The sequence below is a fragment of the Bubalus bubalis genome, chromosome 3 (assembly GCF_019923935.1).
Source record: "Bubalus bubalis isolate 160015118507 breed Murrah chromosome 3, NDDB_SH_1, whole genome shotgun sequence".
Lineage (NCBI taxonomy): Eukaryota > Metazoa > Chordata > Mammalia > Artiodactyla > Bovidae > Bubalus > Bubalus bubalis.
In genome coordinates, this window is record NC_059159.1 from 43,842,580 (window position 1) to 43,862,806 (window position 20,227).

At 47.9% G+C, this 20,227-nt stretch overlaps 1 protein-coding gene across 1 annotated transcript; it reads right to left on the minus strand.

Annotated features, from left to right (window-relative positions):
• Positions 1–1,349: 1,349 nt before the first annotated feature.
• LOC102401883 (galectin-9) lies at positions 1,350–12,240 on the minus strand. Its single transcript, XM_025281016.3, has 5 exons — positions 12,105–12,240; positions 7,076–7,167; positions 4,285–4,486; positions 3,355–3,465; positions 1,350–1,616 (listed from the first exon to the last, which is right to left on the minus strand). The coding sequence occupies exons 1-5, from the start codon at positions 12,177–12,179 to the stop codon at positions 1,611–1,613; spliced, it is 486 nt and encodes a 161-aa protein (XP_025136801.3). The 5' UTR covers positions 12,180–12,240; the 3' UTR covers positions 1,350–1,610.
• Positions 12,241–20,227: the final 7,987 nt, after the last annotated feature.

Here is a 20,227-nt window from a genome sequence, read left to right on the forward strand (position 1 = left end):
TACACCCATGTACCTGGTATTATTTACAACAGCCAAAAGTAGAAGCAACACGGGTGTCCATCGATGGATGACTAGATAAACAAAATGAGGTCTATACATACAATGCAATATTGTTCAGCCCTAAAAAGGAAGTGAATTCTGCCACAAGTTACAACATGAATGTTGGGGAATGAAGAAATTTTCCTCTACCCTTCTAGGTTCTTCTGGCTGGTCTAAGATTAAATTGACATGAGACATATTAAAAGGAAAAAAATCTAACAAAGTTAGATTTGCATACATAGGACAGACCCAGGAGAACTACCCACCAAAATGGTCAAAACCATCACTTTAAATACCACCTTCAGCTAAAATCACAAGAGGACGTTGAGGGCAATGGTTTGGGACTTCAAAGATAAGGAAGGCTATTCACAGAAAAGTCAGTGTTTGGTATGTAAGTGTTTGCTGGGTGCAGAGTGGACTCTGATCTCCACACCTCGCCTGAGTTCTTCTGTAAGTATCACTGCTCAGCTCTATTTCTATAACAGGTCCTTCATCTGCATTCTTTGCTGCAGTTGTTCAGTTCAGTCACTCAGTCGTATCCGACTCTTTGCAACCCCATGTTGAGGAGGAGGTAAAAGAAAAACTTTGAGTCTTCAGTTTCTTAAGAAGAATCAGCCTAAATGAATACTCATGCCGAAGTGACACATTTAGGGGTGGCAAATTTTGCTCCCCTATACTCTCTAAGTTTCGGTCTTTCCTCATCTGTAAGTTGTAACTAATCACGGAGCTCCTTTGATAACGATTGTCGTGAGCACTAAAAGAGCTGAGGCTTGGAGGGCACTTAGTCTGGCTACAACTCACCAAACTCAGTCCCAGTTGTCTTCTACCGTCTGATTTGGAATCACTAAGAGCAAAAACTTCCCTTAAATCTTGAAAGGGACTGTACCAGATCATCCCAACTACATGGATGACAGTCAAGCTCTTGAATCTTGGATATATGTCTCAGGACTGAAGAAGACCCCACATGGCACCTGGTCCTGTCCAAGTGATGGAGACTTCAGAATCAAAGTGAGGGGGAAGAGCAGTAGATGACGTTCAGGTAGGCTGCTTTGGCCCGAGAGAATGGATCAAGTCTTCACACTTTAACTAAACATGACACCCTTTCTCCTTCCTTTCCTTTCTTTTTCTCTGCCACTGACTAGGAAAGATAAAGCCCCACTCTATAACCCCCAATACATTGCTAAAGAAAGTAATCTTTCAACTGAACTTATCATCAGAATTTCCAATCCATCCATCCCTATCTAGATCCGATTTACCTCCACTCAGTACGATGCATCCATGCACAGTAAAACCAATCTACTGACACAGGGTTATGAGAAGGAAAGTGAAGTATTTATTGCAGGAACCAAGCAGGAGTCCAGGCAAGCTTAAAAAACCCAAACTCCACGATGACGTTCAGGGAAATGGTCTTAAACACAGGGTGAGCGAGAGGGTGAGGGGTGTGCGATCAGCGCATGGATGTCTTCTGATTGGTTGGTGGTGAGGTAATCGGGAGCCAATATCCTCAAGCTTCTGGGTTCTATGACCATGTGAGTACCATAGACTGAACGTCTTCCACACGGTAGGGATTTCTATTTCTGTAAAACAGCACAAAGAATTTGGTTCAGAATACTGTCCATAGCTCTTGAGGAGGAACTAAAGGTCCTTGATGGTGTTTATGGTTGACCTATTATCACTTTGTTTTGCTTGACTGTTAACGCTTTGCTTCTGCATTTTCTTACTTAAATTTTATCCTTGGAGCTTGGGGAAGGCCTAGGAGGCTAAAGGTTTATAACACTCATGGGTCATAGGGCTGTCCCAGGATGCCCCCATAGGGTCCTGCTGGGTTACAAATGTCAGAGGGATTAAGCAAAACAGTCATGGCCATGGAGACCACACCAAGAGTGAACAAAGCTGTGGGGACTGTATATCGGTAGCTGAGAGTGATGCTAATGCCTTACATTCTGATGATATCTTTTGGTTAGGCTGAGAGTTTGCTACAACGTGGGGCATACTTAAAGAGAAAACCACAGGTTTAAAATGGCCTCACTTTTGTTGAAGCCCATGATACCAACCCTAGGTTTAACACCTGACCTAACTGTAGCTTTGCCCTTCCCCAGGAATGTAGTCTTAATCAGCCAGTCTGGACTTTTCCAGTCAGCATCCTGAGGTGATCAGTCTCCTGGGACCTCTCCATCTTCAAGAGGAAGAAATCTACCTGACCTCTTTTGCTAAACAGTGGTGAAATGCGCATCACATAAAATTGACCATCTTAAGTGTACTAGCTCAGACTGTAAAGAATCCACCTACAATGTGGGAGACCTGGGTTTGATCCCTGGGTTGGGAAGATCCGCTGGAGGAGGGCCTGGCAACCCACTCCAGTATTTTTGCCTGGAGAAGCGCCATGGACAGAGGAGCCTGGCGGGCTCCAGTCTATGGGGTCTCAAAGAGTCGGACATGACTGAGCAACCAAGCACACACACAAGTGTACCTACAGTTCAGTGGTCCACTCCTATGGTTGTGCAAAAGTCACCACCATCCAATTCCAGAACTTTTTCATTTTGCAAAATTGGTCCTGACCTTTTAGATGTTGCTAACACAAACTCAAGTACTTTGGCCACCTCTTGCGAAGAGTTGACTCATTGGAAAAGACACTGATGCTGGGAAGGATTGGAGGCAGGAGGAGAAGGGGATGACAGAGGATGAGATGGCTGGATGGCATCACTGACTCGATGGATGTGAGTCTGAGTGAATTCCGGGAGTTGGTCTGGTGTGCTGCGATTCATGGGGTCGCAAAGAGTCAGACACGACTGAGCAACTGAACTGAACTGAATAGAACACATTCAAAAATTATAATACACAGAGAGGGTCAAATAAACCCAGGAATGGCCATGGAAAGGATATACTGTGCACTTCGATGTGTATGGTCTCATTGAACTCACACAACGACCTGTGGGTTGGCTGATCATGCTCATTCCACAGGTGAAGAGACTAAGGCTAGGAGAGGTGAAGTCGCTCGTCTAAGATTCCCCAGCTGATGAAAATGGCAGAGCCGGGGATCTGAGCTGGATTCAGTTTGATTCCAAGTTCTTTCTAGAAGCACAGGGCCTCCTCACCAGGGGGATGACAGAGAGTGACAGAGACAAGAAACCTACTAGTCCAGGAGCCTGAGCAGATGTCCCAGACAGAGACAGCGACACAAGAAGGACAGACTGGGGAACCCAGAACCACCTGGAGGCGAGACTGGCTGGCACTTTTGGGTTCACACAGCAGGACCCACACAGGGGATGGGGCCCCACACCCAGCCCCTGGGGACGGTGCTGGGTGGAGTCTGACCTGGAAGCTGATGTAGGACAGATGCACACCGCCCTTGATGGAGATGGCGTTGACTTGGTAGAAGGGCACACGGTGTGCATAATCCAGGAAGATATTCTTGTCCACCATCACCTGTTGAGATAATTGCACATGGCAGGAGGGGGTCCAGGACCAGGTGGGAGCACACCCGTGCCTCTGAGAGCCCTGCTTCCAGACGTTCAGACCTGTATCTAGTTCTTACATCAATCCCCGTTGGTCAGGGCAACAGCCTTCAGAGCTGTGCCAGTCACAGGAACATGCTTGGGACCCTAAGTGCATCGAAGGGCAACCTCTACCTGACTCTAGTCCTTGGCTTCTTCATTCTTCTGGTGTAGGTTTGTCTTTTAGTCTTAGCTCTCCTGTGGTGTTATTGAATTATACATGCAAATGTTCACGGGGAGCAGAGAAGAAGTGATGTCAGGTTGTATGATGAGGGAGTGGGGACATTCATGTTCACACAGAGAAAAAAGACACAGATATACTCAGCTCCCCTCCCATCTCCCCAAGCCCAGAGACACCGCTCTGCTTGCAAAACCAATGTGCAATCCCAGGCAGAACTAAGTCTTTAATAACACCGGGATAAATGCAGCAATAAGGTAACAGAAAAACAAATATTCCCAGGGGCCTGGAGTGGAAGAAGGGCTACAACAGAGAAATGGAAATAACTTGGACTGAAGGACCCAGGAGGCCAAAAGGCATCACGGTGACTTCTCCAGTGCTTACTTCCAGAGTAAAAGAAGCAACAGGTGCACCTGTAGATGCAGGTGAAGGGGTGTAAGGAGACAGCGGCCTTACAAGGAAATAGTCCTCTTCTCTGTACAAAGTGATGCTCACGTAGCTATTTAAAGGCTGCTTGCAGCACCTTATGGGGCTGGGGAACAGACAGCTGAAGAGAGGAGCGCTCCCACTTACCTTGAACGCGGAGCTGTCTACCTCGAAGCAGATCTCAAACGAACTCCCCTTCTGGAAGGGCATCTGCATCTTCTTCTCCTCCGGTCCCCAGTTTCCTAGCTGCTTCGTGTTGCAGACCACATACCCGCTTCCTTCAAGCCGAGGGTTGAAGTGGAAGGCAATTTCATGGTCGTTGTAGTCCATCTGAAAGTTCACTGCAAACCTAGGTCAAGGAAAATCAGACACTATCCTGGCTTACTGCCAAGGGTGGGGACAGGAGGTGCTCACTCTTTGACTGACATCCGTCTGGGAGCCTGCGTACAACCTGCGTGGCTGGTTGGTACCCATCCCTCGTCTCGTCCCATCCCTTTGGTTCCCCGACTTTGCACTGTGTTTTGTGCAGTTACCACATTTTGCCCTTACAGTATGGTTTTATAAAAATAAGGAGGAAATGGGTAAAGAAATTTGTGTCCAAGGTGGAAGTAGAGGAATGTGCCTAGAAGTGAGTCTTTGGGGCCAAGTGGTGGCTCCCTGGAGGTCAGCCTGTGTCTGCTCAGTTGGGAAAGAGGACAAATGGAAAGAACAAGCTCATTGATGGGACACCTACAGAGATGGTGTTTTAAGGGGAGACACAGAAAAAACCCTAGGTCTCTGGGCATGGGGACCTCAGAGTGTGAGTCTGTCTCTCTTCCGAGGTTGTCCCATGTCCACCTGACCTAAGTGAGGTCAGCAGGCCTGGACCCTGACCCCAGATCGGCCCTGTTTGTCATTTGCAATGACCCAGGACCATGCTATCCTCAAACTGCCCCACATAGAAAAGGGGTGACTGCCTTCCTTCAGGGATGACAACTGAAACGGCCCAAGGGCACCCCTAAATAAGTATCTCTTGTTCCCATCTCACCTCAGGGAAGCCCCTCACCATCTCCACCTCTTTTGGATATAGCTGAAACTATAGGCTGAGGAGGGAAGACAAAGGAGCTTCCAAGGGGCCTAGCTCACAAAAGGGGTGCGATAAATCCTTGTTCTGCTTTTTCCTAGATGGAGGTCATGCATGTCCCCTAACCAAGGTCCAGCCCAAATTATCCAATGGGCATCTCTCTCCCAACACCTTGCCTGAACTCGGTGCCAGTGTGGTTCCCAGTCTGCTGCTTGGGGTCACTCAGGCTCCCAGCTAGCACACAACAGTCAGACAGCACGTGTGGCTCCCATGTCATCACCACAGAACCGGGCACTGCCCCACACCCACGGGTGGCCTTCAGTGGACATTCTACCTGCAGAGTGCTCTGTTTTGCTTGTTTATCTGGGGTTTCTTTTGGCTTCATGGCTCGAGTATCTTAGTTCTCTGATCAGGGATCCAATCCATGACCTCTGCAGTGGACGACTGGAGTCCTGACCACTGGACCACCAGGAAACCCCCAGGGCCCATCTGCTTTCTTGGATAAGGGTGTGAGTTCTGAATGCCATCCTAAATACCAGGATGCTCTGTGTTCCTCTTGCCCCTCAGCCATCAGGGGCAAGAGGAACTGGTGTGTTTCTGAACCCAGCAGCCCTCCCTCCAATGAAAACGAAGCTCCAAGTGACCCTGAAATGATAAATTTTAAGTTCCTATTTCTCTTAAAGTGGAGAATAGTTTTTCTGACATGTCTCTGGGTGTCGTTTTCCCTTTGCAGTCCCCCAGCTTCATTCCTGTGTTCCTTTGTAAATTCTGCCCCAGGGAAGGAGAGAACAGCAGCTCCCATCGGAAGGGGGACCTACTCGGAGGTAGAGACAGGCTCTATTGGACAGAGTGGGAGTAGAAAGCCCTCCTGTGCTGGAAGGAAGGGTTAGCACAGGGAGGGGGAGAGAGGGGTGGAGTTCATAGTCAAGGTCCCGGGTTCCCCTGCGGGCAGGGTTTCAGAACTGGGTGCCTCATTTCCCTCACAGTCCCCTGCAGGCACTGAGGGCCTCAGAGTCCCACATCACTGTGGCCGGGTCACCTGGTAGGAGAGGCAGAGGCAGTGGCAGAGGAAGTCATCTAGAAGCCAGGTGTAGAAGTAGGGCTGTAGGGTGAGGGGCCTGGAGGGATCCAGAACGTCCCCAGGCCCCATACAAAGTAATGAGAGGAACAGAGCGGGTAGAAGTCAGCTGGGATTGGACAGAGAGGCTTCTGAGAGAGGCCACGTGTGCAGAGGGGCCCCGTGGGCACGGCAGACCTCAGGGTGCACAGGCCCCAGGCCTCCATGCCACCCGGAACTAAATATAGTTCAGCCAGGGCTGCATGAACTCCTGAGGACCTCCCACCTCTGGAATATGTGCAAGTTCTTCTCTGTTCCCAGACAGTCCCACTCGGGAGAAAGGGAATGGGAAACAGGGCTGAGTTATCTATATTTTGAATTGACTTTAGTGGGAAAAACCTTGAGACTGAAAGAGACCGAATACAACTTTGATGGCAAGTTTAAATATTTCCAGGTCACTCAAATGAAGTTTCCAAAGTAGATGAGACTGGCTAGAGGAAATGAAGGGAGTTGATGCATCTGTAGCTCTGGGTCATTGTATACAAAGTCCAGTCCCAGAACTCCACCTCTGGGCTGGCCTGCTTCCCTCCCTAGACCGTGACCCTCCATTCCCCCTGTCTCTGAGGAGTCTGGTTAATGGTGCCCCGGATGCTACAGGTAGGTGGTAGGGGGCGCTGAGCATTGTTGGCAGGGCCAGGCCCTTCCCATCCCCTGAACTGGGTGTGGGCAGCTTGGAGGATGCTGTGTGGACCATCCTGAGCTGACAGCACCCTGGTTCACTCAGGGGTGAGGCCGAGAGCGACAACAATTCCCGGTACCTGTTTTCGCCTGTGGAAAGAACACGCCCCATGACGGTGATCTTGTGTCCATCCTGGAGACCCCCTTCGATCTTCCCAGTGAAGGGAACAGGCTGTGGAGAGGAGAGAGTGGTCAGTTGGCCTGCCTCCTTCTCTCCATAGCCTAGGGACCAAGTGCAGCCACGGACAGAACAGAAGGAGCCTCAGCTCCACGGACCTTCCAGCCCTGGAGCGAGGAAGTTACACAGATATTCTGAGATTGGGAGAAGGAGCCCCTCAGGCTCTGAGAGGATGTGACAAGGTCAGATTGGCAGCTGGCAAAGGAAGAAGTGGCTTGAGTACACAGCCCTGAGACGGGAAAGAACCAGAGGAGTGAGGGGGGTGGCTGGACCCCAAGCCAAGCTGCTAGTAAAGACCCAAGTTCTAGCTGGGGACTCAGGGGTCCACCATGGACCAAAGAGACCCACCCACCTATCCTCTAGGATAAACCTTCTGCTCACCTGAGCAGGCCAAGAAGTCATCCTCCCCCTCCTGCCCACTCCATCCAGAGAACTATGGTGACCTTGACCTTTGTCCCCCCACAGCCTCAGAAAGTGCCTCTTTCCCAGGTGCTCTCTGCAGCCAGGGGGCAGCCCCCTCTTCTACTTCTGCTCCTGGGCTCCCATCCTTCCTCCAGGCCCTGGGAAGCCTCCCAAGTCCTCACGTGGCATCACCACCCCTTCTGGGCCCCATCACTTTGTCATGTTCTCTTTCCTGAGCCTTTTTAAAGGACCCAGTGTTATGGTGAAGATGCTTCATTTTACAGTCAGGCATCCTGCAGGTTTGAATCCTAATTCTGCTGCTCATTACCTGAGTGGTCTTGGGAAGCTTATTTAAGTTCTCTTTGCCTCAATTTCTTCATCCATGAAATGAGAACAAGTCCCAGCTTCTGGGTGACATTGATGATTAGTGAGAAAATATCTGTGGGGAGAGATTGGCGCATCCTTCCAGAATGCTTTTTATCTACTGTGGTTCTACAAACTGCCTTCAACACAGCTCTGTCTCCAAGTCAATTTTCACGTATTCACACTGTTGAAGAATTTTCTACCTTCTCCTCTAAGTAACATTTTACAAAGATTAAATGCTTGCAGGAACCAGGCAGGTGATTTGCATAGTTGAACTGGCCAGGTGGGGGACAGTCGGGAGTGGTGGGGACTGCAGCAAAGTAGGCATCATCTTCCTTATCTAAAGAGCAGTGTCCGCTCAGCTGTAACCTGATTACCTTTCAGGCTGTGTTGTCAGAGCTTCCAAGTCTTTAGGAGAAGACAGAAATTTGAGATTTTTCTTCTGTAAAACTTTCTAATTTGGGGGGGCGAAATGCTTTGAAAAGGATTGTAGTAGGTTTCCTTTGCTATAAGAGACATATAATGAAATATTTGCATTGAATTGATATGTCTAAATTTGCTTCAAAACAATCCAGGGGTGGAAAGGAAAGTAGAGCTGGGCAGAGATAAAGCAGATAGTTCATGAGTTGAAGCTGAGTGACTGGTGTGTGTTGTTTATGATACTAATATCTCTGTATTATACTTTCTCTTTGGCAATGAGTTAAAACAAACAGTCTGCAGGCCAAACAACAAAAAATACGCACCAGCTCAATTCAGTCCTAGCCCATGTCCTTCAGTGGTAGAACCACCCAGAATCCAGGGAAACCCCTCCGAGCCCAGTGTGCACAGCTGGCCCTGGGAGATAACCAGTGATGCCAGAACCCCATTCAGACAGACTGTGCTCCTGGACATTGGGCAGAGGTCTTTGATGGCCCCCAGGTCTGGTCTGAATTCTGCCATTAAAAACTTTGGTGGCATTAAGCAAATCACAACATCTCTGCATCTCTGAGTTCTTTCTGTCAAAATCCATGTCGGTGATTTTGGAGAAGTAGAATCAGCCTAACACAGGCTGACTAGCATGGTGCTCTTCCCTGAAAAAGAATCCCTCATTTGTTGGAGTTTGAAATCCTCCGAAGAGCCTTTCTCACCATCAGGAGAGACGAGGCTTAAAATGTATCCGCCTGGCAGCATGGGCTCCTCCCTTAAGCATATTCACACTGGTATAGAGTGGTAGGAGGGGTCCTCAGGGCACAGAAGGAAGGTAGGATGGAGGAAGCCCTGTGTGGATCATGGGGGCGGGCAGTACAGGTTAATCTTAAGGAATGATTCCCCCAAAAAAACTTCATGAGATTTTAATGTCTTAAATGGTGCCCTCACATTCTGAAACACAAGATGATTTCAAATTGAGTATAATCTGAAGACAAGATTACTCATTACTGCGTTATAATAGCAAAGAATTGGAAATGAATCTAGAAGTCCACTAGGAAGAAAATGGTGAAATTAATTATGGTATTTCCATACAACAGATTCTAGGGAGACTTAACAAGAAAAGAGGAAGAAGGGACCACTTGGAAAACTGATAAGTAACATTGCCCTCTGTATTATTTTTCAAATAGGTAGGAATGGCTATATACATATATTTACTTATTATAAATAAAACTTTTCTGGAAAGATTCAAAGAAACAGCTAATATTTATTGACTCCAAGAAGGTTATGGTAGACTGAGTAATTATACCCTCCCCCTTTTCCCACCAAAAATGTCTACATTATAATCCCCAGAAGTTGTGAATATGTTACTTTACCCAGCAAAAGGGACTTTGCAAGTATGATTAAGAATCTCGAGATTGTGGGGGGTTATCTGGAATATCTGCGTGGGCCCAATAGTCACAGGGTCTGCAAAGAGGGAGGCAGAGGAGGAGAGTCAGTTGTTGGAGATGTGACAACAGAAGCAAGAAGCTGCTGCCTTTAGAGAAGGAGAAAGTGAAGAGTTCCCTGGTGGTCCAGCAGTGGTTAAGTATCTGCCTTCCAATGCAGCCACTGAGGGTTAGATCCCTGGTTGTGGAACTAAGATCCCACATGGGCCACAGCTAGAGAGCCCATGGGCCACACTGAAGATCGCTTGTGCCACAATTGAGACCTGACACAGTCAAAAAAGAAAAAAAAAAAAAATCACAGGAGGAGGAAGGGGCCACAAGCCAAGGCAAGCAGGCAGCCTCTGGAAGTTGGAAAAAACAACACATTCTCCCCTGAAGGCTCCAGAAGGAAACAGCTTTGCTGACATTTGATTTTAGATTTCTAACCTCAGAACTGTAAGGAAATACATTTGTATGGTTTAAGCCTGGTGTGGCTGAAGACCCCTCTGTGTGTGTGTTTGTGTGTGATCTTAGCAGGAAAGAGTAGCATAGGCTTTTGCTTCCTATGACCCAGGAAGATGGATTTTTATGTTGGACTTATAGCCTCACAGATTAGGCTGGGCTCCCAACTCCCTGTGCTGGCAGCTCTGATGTCACCAAGTCACGTGACCTGTCTATTCAAAAGCTGGGCTTTTGAATCCTAGGATTAGAGAGTAAAAACATGTCATCAGAATAATAAAATGGCTGAACCTGGAAGCAGCTCCAGGTCCCCCATCTGATGGAGAACGAGACCCAGGTGACACATCCTGACTCAGACCACTGTGGAGGCGCCCACCAGGCAGCCCAGCTTCCTCCAGCCCCACCCGGGAGCCCTCACTAGACGGGCTGAAGGGCATTGGCCATTGCACAGAGCACACAGACCACACCAGGGCTCCTGGGGAGGTGGGCTTGAGTGGGGATCAAGCAGCTCCCCAGCACCTGATGCCCCATGCACCCCCTCCCCATGAAGGGCTCCGTCAGCCCACCTGCCCAGCCTGCCAGGAAGTTGAGCCCGGGAGAGGCTCCTACTGCAGGGCTGGGCCAGGACGCAGTGAGCTCAGAAAGTTCCTTGGACCCAGGCTGCCGCCTGCCTGCCTCCTCCTGCCCCAGGGGACTCTCTGTGGACACCTCCTTCCCCCAGGATGCGGGAAATCAAGACACCTCCCTCCTCAGCCCTTATCACCTGGGGACCTTACAAGTGGCCTCTACCTCTGTGAGCCTCAGTAATACATTTAGGTTGTGGAGATGATTAGGGTTTAAACCAGCTGTCCCAATCTTTCTGGCACCAGGGACTAGTTGCACGGGAGACAATTTTTCCAAGGCTGGGAAGATGTGAGCGATGGGGAGTGGCTATAAATACAGATGGAGAGTCACTAGCTCACAAGCTGCTCACCTCCTGCTGTGCAGCCCAGTTCCTACCGGGCACAAACACCAGCCCATGCCTGGAGGTGGGGGACCGCTGGTTTAAACAAGGCTACCTATGACAGGGTCTACCTAAGACCTCCACACAGAGGGTAAAAATGCCCAGAAGAGAGCCCTTTGCACCCCACAGTACAGGGGCAGCCCCCTCCACCCTCCTGGGACAGTCTTTCTCAGATACCCTTGACCTGCCGTGCCTAGCTCTCTCAACCCTCAGATGCCAGACACCTGTTCGGGAGGCCTTTCCTCCTGCGCCCAGACTCCTAACAATTCTAAACACTTTCAGAGCCCCCCACAGTGGCCCAGATACCTTTCAAACTCTCTCAACATGCTACTTTGCTAAATCCTTACCCGAGCTCTGGGTGGTGACTTGATTATTCCCATTATAGCCAAGCAGCACCTGAGGCCCAGAGAGGTAAAGTAACTCGCTTGAGGTCATCCAGCTAGTAAATGGCTGAACCCAGGGAGGTCATCTTCCAAGTAAGTGCCCTTAAGTGCCATGCTCCATTGTTATCCTCCCCAGAAGACGTTTACCTTCCTTCATGTTAAAGAAAAAAATGGAAATTCACTTTTCTATTTATCACTTAGACTCTTCTTCCCCCACTGAGCACCTAGAACAGGAGAGAGATCAGGAGAAGGCTCAGTAAACATTTATCACACACACAAATCCTGGGGACCCTCAGCCTTGAGCGGCACCGAGGAGACGGGCACAGGCAGAAGTTGTGGCAGGGCCGCCCTGGTTGGTGTGTCTGCCCTTCGTCTGTTCTCTTTGGAACGAGGCCTCCCCGGCCCCCTGTCACCCCAGCAGGAGCTGTTTCCTCGGAGCCCCAGAGCTGCGTCCCTCTGGCCGAGGCCTCTCCCAGCCCTGGAACTCACTGGGTTTATGTAGGGAGGCTGGGTGTCCGTGAAGGCCAGCTCTTCATCGCCTACGTGACCACTGCCGCTTTGCATGCTGTCCAGGCAGACCTCTGCAACAGGAATGACTCACCAAGATACAGAATTCAATGCAGTTTGTCTGTTATTCAATGGGGAGGAGCCAGGAGCAGGAGGAAGTCAGTTTAGAGGAAGGGAGAAAGGTAGGGAGGAAGATGGAGGTCAGAAGTGCCCACTCCTCTCCCAGGGCCTTCTCCCCTCTGCTCTCCTCCTACCCTCCACCCCAAGTCAGAATAGTTCACGTAGGCTCAGACATTCTCACCACGTGCACAGCTTCTAGAAGACACTGCCCCTGAGCGTGTGGCTGTGTCATGTCCAGACAACAGTGTGTGTGATGGGCCACTGCCTGGGCATGGGGTGGCAGTGCTGCAGAAAGGCCTAGTTATACCCATTTTGCAGACCGGGAAACTAAGGCTCAGACAATCTACGGGTCATATCCAAGGTCACACAGCTCACTAGCGGCAGCTTGAGCCATATAAGGCTACTCCACTTCTTAAAAAGGTATTCCTCCCCTTTAAAATTCTACTCCTCACATAAAAGCATAATCATGTAAAAAGAAATGTTTTGAAAATAGAAAACCTGGTGATGGAGGTTCCCTTATCCTTGTGCATAATGATGCCCCCGGGAACTTCTGACCCCTCCTCTCTGTGAATTTCTCTCTCTCTTCTCTCTCTTGATTCTGGGCTTTAGAATGGGGAGCAGAGACATCTCAGACATAATAGAATATTCCAAGTGACATTGAGTTGGAGGCAATATATTGAATAACTGTCTTTAATTGGTTCCAGTACCTTGTTAATGGAAATGTTTGACAGAAACAGAGACTCAGAATCGGCTTTTATCAGAAAGGGGTTTGGGGAGGAAACACACAGCAACAGACTCACCGGAGATTCAGTAGGCCCCCGCCGTGTGCTAGAGACGGGACCCCATGTCCAGCCAGGACAAGCAGCTGGGGGTCCTATAGGTACTCAGTGTGGAGCAGGTGCCCTGGGGCTGAGAACTTGTCTGTACCTCTCTCTATTCTTGCGCTTGCCTCGGTGCCCCAGAATTTGCAAAGACTGACTTATTTGAGATGATCCCATAGATTGAGCACACATGCCTCCTCTGTCCACCCTCCGTCCCCACTACATTTCTAGATCAACCACAATGTGACTGAATTTAAGGGGCAGATGGCACAGTTGAAGCATCAAGGAGGAAAAGAAAGGGAAATGCTTTGCAATCCTGTTTGACACCAGGAACACGGGGACCATTTCCTCATCTACTGGGATAAAGATCATGGAACTCTCATTCACTGAAGGTTGAGTGTAAAACACAGGAGTGTTGGAAAGTTGTTGGTGGGTCTTCTGTCTCTACTGTGTCCAGGCTCTTCTGCTTCTAGATATTTACCCAAGAGAGATGAAAACATATGCATGCATGCATAACAGCTTCACTCACCGTAGCCCCACACTGGAATCACGCTGTTCATGAGCAACAGAAAGGAAAAATGAATGATGATGTGACTACTGTGGACTAGCCCTTGGCAATAAAAAGGGACCAAAGATATAGGCAAGATCATCAGTGACACAGTTGTGTACAGGAGCCAGGCACGAGTGAGCAGAGGCTGGGAGTCTTTTATTAGATAAAAGCCAACAATCAGTCAGAAAAGTGATGACCCATGGAGGGCTCCAACTGGGAGGAACCCGAAGGAATCATCTGGGTGCTGGAAATGTCCTGGAGCTTGACCTGGATGATGGTCACACAGCTGTTTACAACATAAAAATTCATCCAACAGACTAGGGTCTATGTGTTTACCTGAACCATAACTCAATAAAATACTGTTTTGTTTTGTTTTTTTAATTCTCAGAGCCCAGGGAGACACAGAGACAGCTACAGTTCCAGCAAACACACTTTGGCATCACCAGACAACTTGGAAGCTGTCGTTCAGTCGTCAAGTCATGTCTGACTCTTTGCAACTCCATGGACTGAAGTGTGCCAGGCTCCTCTGTCCTACACTATCTCCTGGAGTTTGCTCAAATTCATGTCCATTGAGTCGGTGATACTATCTAACCATCTCATTCTCTGTCGTCCCCTTCTCCTCCTGCCTCCAATCTTTCCCAGCATCAGGGCCTTTTCCAATGAATAGGCTCTTTGCATCAGGTGGCCAAAGTACTGGAGCTTCAGCCTCAGCACAAGTTCTTCCAATGCATATCCCAGGTCGATTTCCTTTAGGTTTGATTGGTTTGATTCCCTTGCTGTCCAAGGGACTCTCAAAGAGTCTGCTCCAGCGCCACAATTCAAAAGCAACAATTCTTGGGTGTCAACCTTCTTTATGGTCCAACATTCACAACTGTACATAACTACTGGAAAGACCATAGCTTTGACTATGAATATTTGTGGCAAAGTGGTGTCTCTGCTTTTTAAAATGCTGTCTGGGTTTTTCATAGCTTTCCTTCCAAGGAGCAAGCATCTTTTAACTTCATAGCTGCAGTCACCACCTGCAGTGATTTTGGATCCCAAGAAAACGAAATCTGTCGCTGTTTTCACATTTTCACCTTCTATTTGCCATGAAGTGATGGGACCAGATGCCATGATCTCAAGTTTGTTCTTTTTTTGTTTTTTTTTAATGTTGGATTTTAAGCCGTCTTTCTCACTCTCTTCTTTTACTTTCATCAAGAGGCTCTTTAGTTCCTCTTCACTTTCTGCCATTAGAGTGGTACCATCTGCCTTTCTGAGGTTGTTGATATTTCTCCCAGCAATCTTGATCCCAGATTATAATTCACCCAGCCTGGCATTTCTCATAATGTACTTTGCATAAAGTTAAATAAGCAGGGTGACAACATACAGCCTTGTCATACTCCTTTCCCAATTTTGAGCAGGTCAGTTGTTCCATGTCCAATTCTAACTGTTGCTTCTTGACCCTCATACAGGTTTTTCGGGAGACAGGTAAGGTGGTCTGGTGAGTAAGTGAAAGTTGCTCACTCGTGTCGAACTCTTTACCACCCCATGGATTATACAGTCCATGGAATTCTCCAGGCCAGAATACTAGAGTGGGTAATCTTTCCCTTCAGGAATCTTCCCAACCCAGGGATCGAACCCAGGTCTCTCGCATTGCAGGTGGATTCTTTACCAGCTGAGCCACAAGAGAAGCCCTAGAATACTGGTGTGGGGAGCCTATTCCTTTTCCAGCGGATCTTCCCGACCCAGGAATCGAACCGGGGTCTCCTGGATTGTCGGTAGATTCTTTACCAACTGAGCTATCAGGGAAGCCCAAGATGATCTGGTACTCTTTAAGAATTTTCCAATTTGTTTTGTTCTACACAGTCAAAGGCTGTAGTGTCAAAGGGGAGTCAATGAAGCCAAAGTAGGTGTTTTTTTCTGGAATTTCCTTGCCTTCTCTATGATCCAACAAATGTTGGCAATTTGATCTCTGGTTCCTCAGCCTTTTCTAAACCCAGCTTATACATCTGGAAGTTCTCAGTTCATGTACTGCTAAAGCCTAGCTTGAAGGATTTTGAGCATACCCTTGCTGGCATGTGAAATGAGCACAACGGAGTCACAGTGAGTCCAACGCAAAAAGAAGAGTCCACGGCCCTGCTCCCACTCCACAGAGAGAGGCAACAACCAAATTTGAGGGTCAGTGTATTTTCAGATGAATGGAGACAGTAAGGAGGCATCTCCAAGACCCAGTGCCTGGCACAGTTGACCTCAGCAGCCTGGCATCACCGTGCAGTCACAGAGATCCTTTCCCAGGGCCTGGTTCTTGTCTTAAGGAGGTGAGAGGCACCCCTCAGAGCTCTGTTATTCAAAGTTGCAGACACTTATCTGAGGCTATCCGTTCTCTGCCCTGTAGACCATAGGATCTGTTCTAAATGTGTTGGCCACCTCACACTCTCAAAAACCTGACAAATATTGACGAGGTCTTGGAGAAAGGAGGCCTTTGGCACTGTTGGAACCTCAGTGAACATGCCTGATCCTAAGGGACTGGTATTAAGCTTCTGATTGCTCAAGCTTCTGTTTCAAACACCCATTTTGCATGAACACATTGTCAGCTGTATACCGGCTTCTAGGTAAGCCCCCACGCCTGCCTCACCCATCAAGTTCTCCTTTCTAGAAAACCTTGGGCAACCTAGATAACCATGTGAGTGACCCCACATGTCTCTTCCTGCCCCTGGTTCTTGCTTAACCACCCCACCCTAAGACTCCAATAAAGGCAGAAGCCCAGATCTGTGCTCCCTCCCCCCTCCACACTGGCCACTGTCCTGTGTGGCCCTCAAGATGTGAGAGTAAGAATCTTGTTTTATCAGAGCTCCCTCTTGGTTGTTGCTGAGCTGCATCTTTCAATTGTAGTAGGAACCATAACATTTGCACCAGCTGAGGAAATGCCTGTGGGGACTCCCGCAAGCAGTAAAGGCCCATGTGAGGGCCCCCAGGTATTCCTGAACTGACAGCATCTCCATGCACAGTCAGAGACAGATGCCACACAGATTACAACACGGATGTGGGGGGATGAAGAAACTGTCCTGTATCCTTCTATGTTCTTCTGGACAGTTTAAGAACTAAATTGACATGAGACAGATTAACAGGAGATCAATCTAAGAAGAGTTTATTAACACATATATATGGGAGACACCCAGGAGAATTAACCCACCAAAATGCTCAAAGCCCTCAGCTTAAATAATACCTGCAGCTAAAGACAGAAGAGAATGTTGAGGGTAATGGTTTGAGACTTCATAGAGGAGGAAGGGGATTCACAGACAAGCAAATGTTTGGTGAATAAGTGCTTGCTGGGCTCAGAGTGGACTCTGATCTCTAGGTTCTGCCGGGTTTCCCCACCACACCTCCCCCAGGGTCTTTTGGAGATATCACTGGTCAAGGCTCTATTTCTGGAACAGACTTGTTTCTTAAAAAAGAATCAGTTTAGGAACTTCCCTGACAGTCCAGTGGTTAAGACTTCCATTGCAGGGAATGTGGTTTTAATCCCTGGTAGGAGCACTAAGATCCCTCAAGCCACGTACCAACCCCCGCCCCCCCACCCCACCAAAAAAAAAGAATCAGCCTAAATGAATCCTCCTGGCAAAACTGGAAAGTCACATTAATGTGACTTCCTAGTCCCATTAGACCTGTGACCTTTCTCCAAAGGGCCAGAGTTTTCCTTCACAGGGGGAGCTCCCCAAACTGGAGCTGAAGCTTCCAACTGTCAAAGTTACCTGGGGCTCCTGTAGGGAAATTAGAATCAGGCACCTCAAGCTCATAGGAGCCTCTGGGACTCTTCATTTATTATCACTGTGTCCCTCTCCTTTGCAAAGCATTTCTGACTTCAAGATTGTATAAATGTGAGCCATTAAGGGGCCATTGCTCTCCTTATCTTAACATAGCTAATATATACCTCAAAGAGCTTTCCTTCAGGACAGATGAAATACTTCCCGTTTTTAAAAGTTTGATAACACCAAAACACAAAAAGCATAGGAGAATTCCAACAAAGATGGCACAAATTCCATCGTTGGTGCACAGATCAACCATTTCCCAAACCCGGTAAATAAATTTACCCTACAAAACAAATGAGCTAGTTCTTACCAGGCTGTTCCTACCCCCACAAGAACAAGTTCCCCCATGAACTGGTTCCGACTCAGAAACAGTCCAACCACAATTCCCCTTCTTCAAGGTTCAGTTCAGTTCAGTTCAGCCGCTCAGTCATGTCCGACTCTTTGCGACTCCATGAATCACAGCACACCAGGCCTCCCTGTCCATCATCATCTCCTGGAGTTCATTCAGACTCACGTCCATCGAGTCAGTGATGCCATCCAGCCATCTCATCCTCTGTCGTTCCCTTCTCCTCCTGCCCCCAATCCCTCCCAGCATCAGTCTTTTCCAATGAGTCAACTCTTCACATGAGGTGGCCAAAGTTTCAGCTTTAGCATCATTCCTTCCAAAGAACACCCAGGACTGATCTCCTTTAGGATGGACTGGTTGGATCTCCTTGCAGTCCAAGGGACTCTCAAGAGTCTTCTCCAACACCACAGTTCAAAAGCATCAATTCTTCAGCGCTCAGCTTTCTTCACAGTCCAACTCTCACGTCCATATATGACCACTGGAAAAACCATAGCCTTGACTAGACGGACTTTTGTTGGCAAAGTAATGTCTCTGCTTTTCAATATGCCATCTAGGTTGGTTACCCCAATCAAATTGGCTTGTCTTGTAGAGGAAAAGCCTAAACTGAGGGGGGAATATGTTTCCAGAGGGCACACTGGAGCGACTTACCCTGCAAAATCTAGTCCATCGATCGGTAATACAAAATGGCACACAGCACAGATGAACCAGTTCCCAACTCAGGCAAATAAATTTACCCCAGAAACAAATGAACCAATTTCAACAAGGGTAGGATTATCCCCACAAGAACTAGTTCCCCAGTGAACTGGTTCCAACCCAAGTAGAGTCCAACAATTCCTCTCTCCACAAATGGAGGCGGGAATACATCGACTCACAACACAAAAGGGCACATAGACTTACCAACAAAATCTAGTTTGTCGGTTCCTTGCTTCAGCTGCCGAGTGCTGGGGCAGCTGGTGCCACTTCAGGGAATCTTGAGCGAAAGATCTTCAGGGCAAACGGTCCCAGCAGCTGCTAGAGCCTTGCTCCAATGTTCCCTGACTGGGGCCAGCTAACCATGAGCAGCAAGGCTCCTGCCTGGCTAAGCCCAATTTCTTACCAAGTCCAAGCTTGCTGTGCCTGCTGCACAGCTGGCCAATGAATCTGAGAGACAAGGTGTGTTGAGGCGAGGAATACCGTTGCAGGGAGAAGCCAATTCTGACTCCATGTTGGAACTGTTTCTTTAACTTGTTTTACATTGCTTTTGTCATAATCTTATAGACTGCCTTGGAGAATCCTACCCCTCTGCCAGACTGTTAAACTAAAGAGCCTTTGTTCAGAACCCTGTCTACCTGTAGAAGATGGCAGGAAGGAAGAAATTAACACATTCCCTGCCTGAGGCTTGCCATTCGAGGAGATATTTGCAAGGTTAATGGTCTTTTTACTTTGTTTCCTCACCACCCCCCACCCCTGATCTATAGAAGAACCTAGCATCCAGACCCCAGTAAGATGGTTATTTTGAGACATTAATCTGCCATCTTCTTCAGTCAGCCAGCTCTCCAAACAAAGTCATATTCCTTGAGTCAATTCCATGTCTGGCTATATACCCTAAAGAACTGAAAGCAGAGGCTTGAAGAGATATGTGTACACCCATGTACCTGGTATTATTTACAACAGCCAAAAGATAGAAGCAACACGGGTGTCCATTGATGGATGACTAGATAAACAAAATGAGGTCTATACATACAATGCAATATCATTCAGCCCCAAACAGGAAGTGAATTCTACCACAAGTTACAACATGAATGTTGGGGAATGAAGAAATTTTCTTCTGCCCTTCTAGGTTCTTCTGGCTGGTCTAATATTAAATTGACATGAGACACATTAAAAGGAAAAAAATCGAACAAAGGTATAGTAACACTCGCATACGTAGGAGAGACCCAGGAGAACTACCCACCAAAATAGTCAAAACCATCACTTTAAATACCACCTTCAGCTAAAATCACAAGAGGACGTTGAGGGCAATGGTTTGGGACTTCAAAGATGAGGAAGGCTATTCACAGAGAAGTCAGTGTTTGGTATATAAGTGTTTGCTGGGTGCAGAGTGGACTCTGATCTCCACACCTCGCTTGAGTTCTTCTGTAAGTATCACTGCTCACAGCTCTATTTCTATAACAGGTCCTTCATCTGCATTCTTTGCTGCAGTTGTTCAGTTCAGTCACTCAGTCGTATCCGACTCTTTGCGACCCTGTGTTGAGGAGGAGGTAAAAGAAAAACTTTGAATCTTCAGTTTCTTAAGAAGAATCAGCCTAAATGAATACTCATGCCAAAGTGATACATTTAGGGGTGGCAAATTTTGCTCTCCTACACTGTCTAAGTTTCAGTCTTTCCTCATCTGTGAGATGTAGCTAATCACGGGCCTCCTTTGATATGATTGTCATGAGCAGTAAAAGAGCTGAGGTTTGGAGGGCACTTACTCTGGCTACAACTCACCGAACTCAGTC

Coding starts and splice junctions, on each gene's coding strand:
- LOC102401883 (XM_025281016.3), bottom strand. CDS start 12,179: ATGCAAAGCGGCAGTGGTCACGTAGGCGATGAAGAGCTGGCCTTCACG. Junction 7,168..12,104: donor AGCCTCCCTACATAAACCCA/GTGAGTTCCAGG, acceptor TCCTCTCCACAG/CCTGTTCCCTTCACTGGGAA. Junction 3,466..4,284: donor TAGACAGCTCCGCGTTCAAG/GTAAGTGGGAGC, acceptor TTATCTCAACAG/GTGATGGTGGACAAGAATAT.